This window comes from Harpegnathos saltator, unplaced genomic scaffold (genome assembly GCF_003227715.2).
Source record: "Harpegnathos saltator strain DR-91 unplaced genomic scaffold, Hsal_v8.6 scaffold49, whole genome shotgun sequence".
Taxonomy (NCBI): Eukaryota; Metazoa; Arthropoda; class Insecta; order Hymenoptera; family Formicidae; genus Harpegnathos; species Harpegnathos saltator.
The window spans coordinates 248,177-258,779 of NW_020230304.1; the positions used below are offsets into that span (position 1 = coordinate 248,177).

The window sequence follows — 10,603 nt, forward strand, 5'->3', positions numbered from 1 at the left end:
ATTACAAAACGGCACGAACGCGCTCTTGGTTATCTGATATATGTATACATTCGTATATATGAGACTCTTTGATACTCGTCGCGCGGCCATCTTGATTCAGGACCTCCAGCAAGGTGCGCGGAAACAACGGGATCCAAAAGAGTACAAAAGCGGCGCGCGCTTGCAACCGAGCAACCGAGAGCACACTCGCGCAGCACTCCGTGTGAGCACTTTCCTCTCGCCCCAACAGTCAATAAATTAGCGTGAAGTTAACGCGACAGAACGCGCGAGAAAAGCTGGCTCGCAACGTCACGTTAATTTTACGGTAATTTATCGATCGTCGGGGAAAGTGGCCGGAGTATTTTTAGGCGCGACCGGTCGATCGCAAGTGTCATTTTCGGGCCGTATTTCTTCGCTTGGACGCGAGCATTTCGAGCATGCATTTTCTCGCTTCCGACGTCATCAAGCAAGATGGTCGCAGCGAGCGCACACACACACACACATACACACGAGCGGCCGCCTTAATCCCTCAGCTGTTAATGACGAAATACCGGCGATCCTGAAAACATAGAAATATGGCGTCCTGTTCCAATCGCCCCCTTGTATAAGGTTTTCTTTTCTTTTTGTGAAATTCGCGGATATTTCCGCCATTAGCAGCCAAGGGTTTAACGAGACGACGAGAACGGCGAGAAGTCAGCGCGAACGCGAACGTCCGGCTCTCTCGTAAGCGAATTCGACGCGCAAATTCCGCCGGCCGTTCACGGCCGCGAATCAACGAGCAACTTGATCTCTCTCTCTCTCTCTCTCTCTCTCTCTCTCTCTCTCTCTCTCTCTCTCTCTCTCTCTCAGCGGGTCGAACGCGGGTCGGTTTCGGCCGAGATTCCAAATCGGCGCGCGACTCGGTCTCGGGGAGTAACCGGAAGTTCCGTCTCCCGTGACTCCAGCGGACTCTCCAGCGACCGACCCGTCCGTCCGTCTCTCGATTCGGCCGATCCTCTTTCTCCTCTCTCGCGAGAGAGCGAGAGGCGTTGCAGAGGGGCAGCACGACATGGCTACGATAATTCGTTGTGTAACGAACGTTTTTATATGCTTGACGTATGCGCGATTCGCGCCGAAACAGACACACAGGCGCGCTCGCCAAGCAACGGACGGCGAACAGCCGAGCTCGCGTCGAATTATCCGGCCGACTCTGGGAATAAATACGACGCGTCGCACACGCGTGCAGCACCATTATCTCCGCTCGTGCGAACAATTTTATCCGCGTTTATCTCGCAGTCGCGGACACGCGGCGGCCGCCCGCCGCGAGCGAGCCCGTCTCGCCGAGAACTCCGCCGTCGCGCTAAATATACTTTGGAAGTGGCGATTGTTTACAAACAGCTTGGACATTAACGCGAACAAGACCGCGTGGGAGGGGGGAGTACGCAACCGGAGATTCAAGCGCGGCGTTTTCGCTCGGAGCGCGTCAGCCGACTCGCTCCACCCCGATCGGTTTAATTGAAAGTTCAAAATAAAATCAACGAGATCTCTCTATTCCAGCCCGACCGTCAACATTCAAACTTGCATAAAAATAATACGCGAAACGTGTAAAAAAAAAAAAAAAAAACCGCAACCGTGACTGACGAGTTTTGCCGTTGTGAAAATCCCCAATCGGTTTAATGGAAAACCCAAAATAAAGTCACCGAGATCTTTCTCTATTCGGGCCTGACTGAAGTTTATTTTTCAGCCGTTGAACATTCAATATTCAAAAAAATGAAACGCAAAAGACGATTCGCGACGAATCGGTATTCTCGATTCTCTTCCGTTCTCCGATTAAGCCGAAGATCTCGCCGAGTCGAATCTCCAGGATCTCCGCGAAGCAGGCGAAGTCATCATCTCAGATGAGTTAAAAGTCCCTAGCAGCAAAAATAATATGCACGAAGCGCAGGAGGCGAATTTCATTTTCTTTTTTAATTTTGAATGTATTATTTTCGCCGCTAGGGGCTTTTAACTATTTGAGGATCAACAGCCTATATGTGCGAAATATGTAAAACATGGCGGTTGAAAATTGACGTTCGGAAAGATGAGACAGACAGAGGTGTTTTGCCCCAGCAGCCTTTTCTTCTTGCTCGTCGCAAATGTGTTCGTTCCGCATCGCACCGATTCGCAAATCTGATAGCCTAAGCGTAAGCGAAATTGAGTCGTCCGAGTGAAACGCGCAGACAGAAAAACGCAAGCAGAGCGATAAGTCAACAAGTGGCCGATCGTAGACGAGCACTCGCCATGAATCACGAGACGAATAATGAACCGATGAAGCCGCCGCCTGCCGCTTCTCTCCGATTGTTTACGTTTTTGCGCGTCGTCGTCGTCGTCGTCGTCCGTCGTCGTCGTCGTCGTCGTCGTCGCCGCCGCCGGGCGTTTATCTACCGATTCACCACTTTGCATCCTCGACACGACAGTCGAGTGAGTCGCGCGGGCGCTGCGCCGTCCATCATTGTCACGGCGGCGCGATTGTGACGCAATAAAAATTGCGTATTCCGCGTGAACAACACGCACGCGGAAACCTGTTTTCCTCGCTCCACGTGGCTGGCTGGCCGGCCGACCGGCCGGCTCGCCGAGGAAACGCCGCCGACGGTCTCGGGCGGGTCTCGAAAGAGATCAATGTACAGTCCGCGCGCGCGGCCGACCTCGGCGCGCTCCTCCCCGTCGCCCGGCGAGCTGGGGGTGACGGGGAGGCGAGGCAGGTGTGGGTCAAGGTTGTTAAAACGCGAGGGACTCTAATCCGACGTTGCTGCTTCTTCTTCTTCTACACGAGCTACCGCCATGTGCGTGCGTGCGTACGTGCGAGTCCGCCCGCCCGCCCGCTCGTCCGCGGTAACAATGTACACACGTTGCTCTAGCAACAAGTGTTTGTGTCGTCGTTTACACAGCGCTGGCTACGAGGGGGAGGGGAGGGGAGGGAGGGATGGAGATAGCGAGCTCAAGGGTTGCCGAGCGCGAAACTCTCTTCGTCTCGCTCGTCATCCTGCGAGATTCGCGGCCTCTTCTGCGCTTCGCCTATTATTATTTTTGCCGTTAAGGACTTTTCACGATCTGAGGACAGACCTCGCCTGCTTCGCGGAGATCCTGGACTAGGTTCGACTCGGGGGATCTTCGGCTTAATTTCGGAGAATGGGGGGAGATCGAGAGTACCGATTCGTCGCGCGAATCGTCAGTCGCGATTGCGGATTTTTTCGCGTATTATTTTTATTTTATGCACGCTTGAATGTTCAACGGCTGAAAACTAGACTTCAGTCGGGTCCGAACGGAGAGATCTCGGTGTGTTTACTTTGAGCTTCCGATTAAATCGACTCGTTAGTCTACGAATTTATCACGAGCCGCAACCTCGCGTACGATTTCGCGCGCGTTTATGATCGCGTCGTCGGTTTGAATCTTCAGCGAGCGAGATGTAAACTTCGGTTCAACACTCGAGCGAAGATCCTGACGTCAGTTTTATCTTCGATCGAAACGACCACGGAGGAATCTTCAAGTCGCGCGAATCACCCGGTGAATTCGCCGTCAGCCACGTCGGAAACGTCGCGATCTCCTGCGCTTTGCATACATTATTTCCAACGCTTGGAATTCCTCGGCAACTCGGACTCGGCAGAATTCTCAGGCTGCGATTTTACCCTAGACTCCGTCCTCCGGATGGAGGCGATTGAAGGTGAACTGAAACGCCCGCGAGTCCCGTCGCGAATACCTACGGGCCGTTGACACTTCCTCCTAATTACGCGCGAGACGTACGCGGCGGCGAGAACACGAAAACTCGTCTCCGGCCGAGGGTCTCTCTCTTCGCGCTCTCGCCGGACCCGGGGGGGGGGGAGGGGAACCGTCGCGGTGAATTAGTCGCAGTCCAGGAACGTCTCGATTAATCCTCGCCAGCGCGTCGCGGATCCTTCCGACGAGAAGAAGATCCTTCCGCGAGGGAGAAGCGCGCCCGTCAAAACCGACATTTCACTGCGCGCCGCCGCCGTCGCCGCCGCCGCTCCGTCGCTCTCCTGCGTCCTTGGTCCTCCCGCGAACAAGAAGCCCCCACTTGGCCGGCGAGCTTCACCGAGCGAAAGCTCGCGACGAGCGCGCTCGAGTCGCGAGCTTCTCTCCCGCACGACCTTGTGTCACAGGTCGCCGTTGTTGCGCGACGACTCCTGCTGCTTCCTCACCGTGCCAGCCGTTCATCGCGATCGCCCCGATGAGCTTTCGACGATTCCGTTCTCCGAGAAACGAGACGGCTCCCCGCTCGGCTCGCGTGTGATCGCGCGCGTGTAAACCCGCGGGACGTGCTCGACGCCGCGGCTTCCTCGCGCGGACACCGCTCGTGCTCAACTGGATCACCGCCCGCGCGGGCTAGACGGGGCCTCCGGCGGCGGCAGCTCGCTCGCGCTCGCGCTCGAGCTTGCGCGGGCTTGCACGCGTTGCGTATGAAACTCACGGCGCGTCGGTTAATATGTGCGTACCTCGCCGATGTGCGCGGCGCGGCCTCTCGTCGGCGAGAGGCCGCGTTATCCTGAGCGATCGCTACGTCGAAGCGCCTCTTCGTCTTTCGCTCGGCAAGGGCAGCAAGAGGGAAGATGTCATCGGCTGACACGTTACTTCCCCGGTCATGGGAATGTCAGCGGAATCGGAATAGCACATTTGCGCTTAGCGATCTTTAAACCGGACACAAACGCGCTCGACAACTCGCTCTCTTTACCTGTCGAGCAACCGCTCGATAAGCACGTGAATGCGCAGCAAGAAAGACCGCGAACCGACGTCGAGTATTCAAACACACACAGAGAGAGAGAAAGAGAGAAAGAGAGAGCGCGAGGGAACCAAGCTCTGAGGGAGAGAAAGAGGGAGGAAGATGAGGCGCACTGAGAAGCGAGATGTGCGACTTGCGACTGAGCCAAAGTGTGATTGATGTCCTAACATCGCGCGCGCCAGAACGTCTCGCTTCCTTCCCCGAGAGAAAAGGACGCGAGAAGTTGACTGCAAGAGAGCTTTCGACTTGACTGGCTGGCGAGGAACCGCCGCCGTCAACAAACTAGATCTCGCGTGACTTCGCTGGTAAAAAGGGAGCTCACCTATCGACGCGCGCCACGGTAAAGCAGATGGTCTAGTTGACTCGTAGTCGGAAAACGCGGCATCTCTCTCTCTTATCGACGCTCCTGCGCCGCCCTCATCCCGCCCCGTCCCTCTTTAGAGTCATCGCGACAAATTGAGTCGCGAATTAGTGCAAACCTTGTTTACAAGACGCCGCGACTTTTTATCGTCGAGTATCCCACGAGTGTAACCAGCCCCTTCCACCCCTGCGCTGTCACTCACGCGGAGACTGCGACGGAGAAAAAGGATGCACCCCCGACCTTGTAGCCGGTAAACTTTCCTCCTCGTGTGACCCATATTCGCGCAAGTAGTCGCCGCGGGATCGATCGATTGCGATTACGATGTGCACGTCTCGCTTCTTCGCGAGGAAGCGCGCGCACGCTTCCGCAACGCGTCATCAATCGTCGCGTATCCGTCAGCAATGACGAAAATGACAGAGAGAGAGAGAGAGAAAGAGCGGGAAGCGGCTAGACCGCGTGTCCGGCGAACGTGACTTACCGGTCCGCGGCAACGGAGAGCGCGCGCGCGCGCATTTCAACTAGGAATGAGCGATTTTCATCGATCGATCGAAAGGACCGACAGTTTGTTTCCAATTGATCGATGTTTTCAGATGATTTTATTTTTACTCAATAAATCGTCGACGTTTCATGATTTTTTCTCAACATCGGCAACCAATTCTTATTTTTTTTTTTTAAACAGAGGATTTTTGTGATATCGATACTTTCAGATACGGTTCCGAACGCACCTATCTAGCAATGTTTAATCTGGTGCTAACCAATTTAAATGTTTACATTATAAATTTAATCAATTAATCGATAAATCGATTTTTTTTTTTTTTAAGGAAATGATCGATGTTACTTCAATTTTTTTTATTTATCTATATTTTAAACATCGATATACTTTCGAACATTGTTCATCCCTAATTTCGCACGCGCGCCCGCTTCGTCCGTCCAATTCTGCAATATCCACTTCCGCTCGCGCGACGCGCAAACGCTTAAACCCTTTGCGGCCCTATACGGCCTCCGGTCCCTCTTCTGCGCACCGACCTTTCGCCCATTGCACTCGGCATGAATACGTAATGCGTTAATATGTCAGGGCATTAGCGAAATGTCGAGGTAAACAACGACCGCGCGCGACCCTGTTTCGTTGTTGTGTTCTCGTGGGTGCGCTCGGGGAAACGTTATTATAGCATTACTTAACGCTTAGCAGACTATTCGCGGATTTAGATACGCCGGCGCTAACAAACGTGCTACCGTGATGTCGTTAATAATAACGTCGTAATTAGGCGTTATTCTTCCCGACTTGGTGCATCGATTGAGCGCGTTAACGTTCATGAGCTCCGTGAAAACGGCCAAACGCCGTCAACTGTACGTGATTGTCAAACGGTACATCGTATTTATTTTTAGCATTATTCATGCATGTGTGATGATGAACAATGCACTGAAATAAATCTTAGGAATATTTACGCTGAAGAGGTGTTTAACCTTTAAAAGCTACCAACAGAGAAAATCACGTTAATGCTGTTATGGATAAAATTTCATCCCAGCGTATATCCTTTTCATTTTCGAGATAAATGTCAAGCAAACGCAATTAAATGTTTAATGATTATTGAATATTGGATGAACAGTAGAGAGAAGTTGCATATAAGTTTGCATAATGCGCGTTTGGATAATTTAACATTTAATAAGAACGAAGGAAAATTCGCGTAGGGTGAGATTTCACCCCGGTATTTATTTTTCATTTTAGAAATAAGCCGAACAAACGCAATTAAATGTTCAATTATTATTGAATAGTGGACGAAAAGTAGAGGAGTTACCGTTTGCAGCGGATAATTTAACATTTAATAAGAACGAAGCAAAGTTCACATGGGGTGAGAGATTTTGCCCGTGGGTAGCCTTTAAGCCGCGGATTGAGCCGCGGAAACGTTATAAACATAGTAACGCTGACGTGTTACGCTATTGTCGATAGCGTCTCCCAGACGCATCCCACATATTCTGACTAGCCGAGGGAAAGGAACGGAGTGCAAAGGGTTGATTCGGCATACGTGCAGATCCTACAGATCCTTTCGACGCACATCTGACTCCTGTCAGTCGATCGTCGGACAGTCATTTGCTTTGAGAGAAATAAAAATGAAAAGAGCGACGAGCCGCCGACGACGACTGAGTTTTGCCAGGGGGCGGCGAAAGGGGTAGCTCTACGCTCGTCAAGTTTCAGCCAAGGTCGACTTACACCGCGTGCATCCCTGAAGAGTATGGCAGCGTGAACTGGATCCAGGCAAGCGTCCGACGCTCGGTGAGGTATCGCGGGTGCTCCGAGGGATAATCTTCGAGCCGTGGGATCCAACGAACTCCTCCTGATTGCACCTGAAATGCAAGCGCGAATTAACGTATACGCGCGTGTCGCGAGGTGCCATTGGCGCACCAAATGGGCCAGAGACGCCTGTTTCGAGCACTTGGCGAGTCTGTAAACCCGCGAATCCATCGCGGACCCATCGGAAGCGTCAGGTTTGCTCAACCTGCACACCCTGCCTGAATCCTGTAGGCGGAAGCAAAATAGTCGGTTTGCTTGGATGAGCCGATTCTCCGGTGAAACGTGAACCATTGAGAAATTTCGACGGGAAACACTGGAGAATAATTCTCTTTAGATCAACCCAGAAGTAGCTCGATATCCTGGGCCGAATTCAACCGGAAATTTCTGAATCGTCCATATTTCGTCCAAAAAGAGGAAAGAAAAAGAAAAAAACTGTTTCGCTCAACCGACACTTTTCTTCAACCATACATACTCGGTTACAATAATATACATATTTATATACTCTTTGAAATATTTTTTCATATATTTCTAAATAGAAGCTCTAATTACGCTCTTCTCGTGATAGAAAAAGTTGTATAACATTCTCGAGAAGGGAATGAAAAAAAAAAAAAATTCCTTCCTTTGGCCATACGCTAACGATTTTTCCGGAAATTCACGACGAGCATATTTCGAGACAACGCGAGAGCAAGAAAATATTTCTTGCCGAAGCATGACTCAGAGGGGAGAAAGCAAACTGCAGTCGCTCAGCGGCAGAGTCTTTTTCTCCGCGCAACACGGACAGAGTTGCTTCGACGGAACAAAGACCGCCTCCTCGTCGCCGGGCTTTTTCACGTCTCTCCTTCGAAACGTGAGCCACACGGACGGATGGGGGAAAGGGGAGGGAGGGGGCTAGAGGAGAGAGAGAGAGGGGGGGGAGGGATCGAGCCGGCCGATCGATGCATCACGTGTATCCTGTTATCGTCAATCCTGTTACGGCGGCTGCAATTAATCCAATTGCCGTACGTTTTAATAGCCGCGCAACATTAGACAGGCCGTGCGCGCGCGAGCAGGCGGCCGGCCGGCCGGCCGCCGCGCGGAATTTGTCATCGCGCGAATTACGTAAAACGTGACTGGTTATTTACATTTCAGAGCTGTATGCACACGTGGAAATGCGATCAGGGCTATGTGGCGGCGGCTCGTCTGACTCATCGCTCGCGCCGCGGACGTGTCCTCGCTGGAAGAAAGAAAGAACCGCCGCCTTTGGAATCCAACGAAACCATCAAAATTTCTCGCTCCCCGAGCGCGTCGTGGCAATTAAAAGCGGCCGACCCGGCCGCAGTCTCTTTCTCTCCGGCGGATGATTACGCGCGTCAGAGGTGTTTTATGGGCGATACATTCAAGGCGATATAAAAACTCTCACGCAATTATCGCATCCCGTCCGCTTTTTACCTCGCTTTTTCTCGCGCAACGTTTTACATAAGGAACCGTCAACGACAGTCGCGTAACGCGCGAATGGGAGCGTACGAGAGAGATGACTGCGGAGGTTCTTTTCCTTTTTTTTTTCTTTTAATATACAAATCCGCGTGGGAGGGAGAGAAAAAGAGAGGAGTTTAGGAAATTTCAGCGCAACGCGCCAGTTCGACTGGAAAGAGCAAACTTCGATCGGCCGATCGGCCGAGGCGATGCGCACTCGAATTTCTTTCCCACGAGCGAGAACGCTCGCCATCCATCCATCCATCCATCCATCCGTCCGCCCGCCCGCCCGCCCTTCCGCCCGTCGATCAACAGTCATTAAATCCGTACGCATCGCATGTTCGCTCTCAATAAACACAACGAAGGAGCCCCGCGCGTTCGTTTCCCACCCTCTCTCTCTCTCTCTCTCTCCTCTCTCTCTCTCTCTCTCTCTCTCTCTCTCTCCTTTTCCCCCCCGTCGAGAAACGTAGCAGAAACGCAAGCTCGACCGTTGCGGTCCGCTGCCCCCTCCCCCCCCGCTCTGCCCCGAAAGCGCGCCCTGATCCGTTGGAATTTGTTTTTCTCCCGGCGAAGGTCGCGCGCGCACGTTCCTACGATTAAATCCGCTTCCTCAGCGCTCAGACGCTCGCGAGCGATAGCCCGGGCTTTATCGGAGCGGTGTTTGTTTCGCGAGTGCATTTCGCGCGATACCGCCGCCGCCGCCGTCGTCGCCTCCTCCTCGTCGTCGGCGGCGGCGGCGGGACGCGGATGTTAGCCACAAATTGTTCGGAGTCTGCAAATTGTTCGGATCGCCGCGCGCGCGCGCGATAACGCACCCGAAAAAAAAGCATTCTATTTGCAAAATGATTTTTCCCATAATCTCCTATTCTAAGCGAAACATTTTATAGAAAAAGAATTTCTCTTTCCATAAAGCGATTAAAGAGTGAAGCATTCATCTAAAATTGATTAGATATTATTCTGTCTTCCTCTCATTTCAAGAAGATTCCCTCTTATATCAATTAATTTTCCTCTTACATGAAGAGGAATTCTAAAATCACTTCTTTTTGGGTCTCTTTTGACGCAAGCTGAGAAACTTTTCGTCGTCCACTGTTCGCGCGACCCTCTGACGCGGGAGGTCCGTGTATCGCAACTTTCCCTGTCGCGGCGGGACAGCGAAAGTGCGCATGGGAAAGGCGCGTTCTGAGTAATCCCCGTCGGCCGATCACTCGATACCTTCGTCAAACGATGAGACGTCGAGCGAGACGCGAACGAAGGCGGAATCGATTTTGCGCGCTTTCGACCAAACGTGACGCGACGACGGACGGACGAGTCACGTACCGACCGCGGCATTCGTAATACGCGACACGGTAATGACTACGTGTGCTGGCCGGGTCAAGGCGAGCCTCCGTGAGGCTTGTATCGATATATCACTAATCAGCGAGCTTTATGAAGCCCGAGCTTGCGGCATAGCGCAATTCGCGGCCGAGCCGAAGATGGAACCGTTCCAAAGATCGCGAACGAGCCGTCGCCACGAGATGAGGGACGGGACACGATTCGAGATTGACGATATAGCGCGACGACGATTGGGGCGGGCGGGGGAGAGAGGGATACCTTTTTTTATATACAAATATGCGCATACGCATGTTTCTACATTTGCATGTAAATGTATGCACATACGTGTTTCTGTCCGATCGCAGCGGAGTATCTATAAAACCCGAGAGTCCACGTAAGATCTATAAATTCTCCAATTACGACCTTTGCCGAGGAAAAAGTGAGCGACTGATAGCAA

At 52.3% G+C, this 10,603-nt stretch overlaps 1 protein-coding gene across 3 annotated transcripts in view; it reads right to left on the minus strand.

Annotated features, from left to right (window-relative positions):
* SNF4Agamma (SNF4/AMP-activated protein kinase gamma subunit) overlaps window positions 1-10,603 on the minus strand; it is a 64,651-nt gene that overhangs the window by 16,683 nt on the left and 37,365 nt on the right. For all 3 annotated transcript variants that reach the window (XM_011148686.3, XM_011148687.3, XM_011148688.3), the window contains exon 8: window positions 7,303-7,436. In XM_011148686.3, the coding sequence (XP_011146988.2) occupies window positions 7,303-7,436 (134 nt within the window). The remainder of the gene's footprint in view (window positions 1-7,302; window positions 7,437-10,603) is intronic.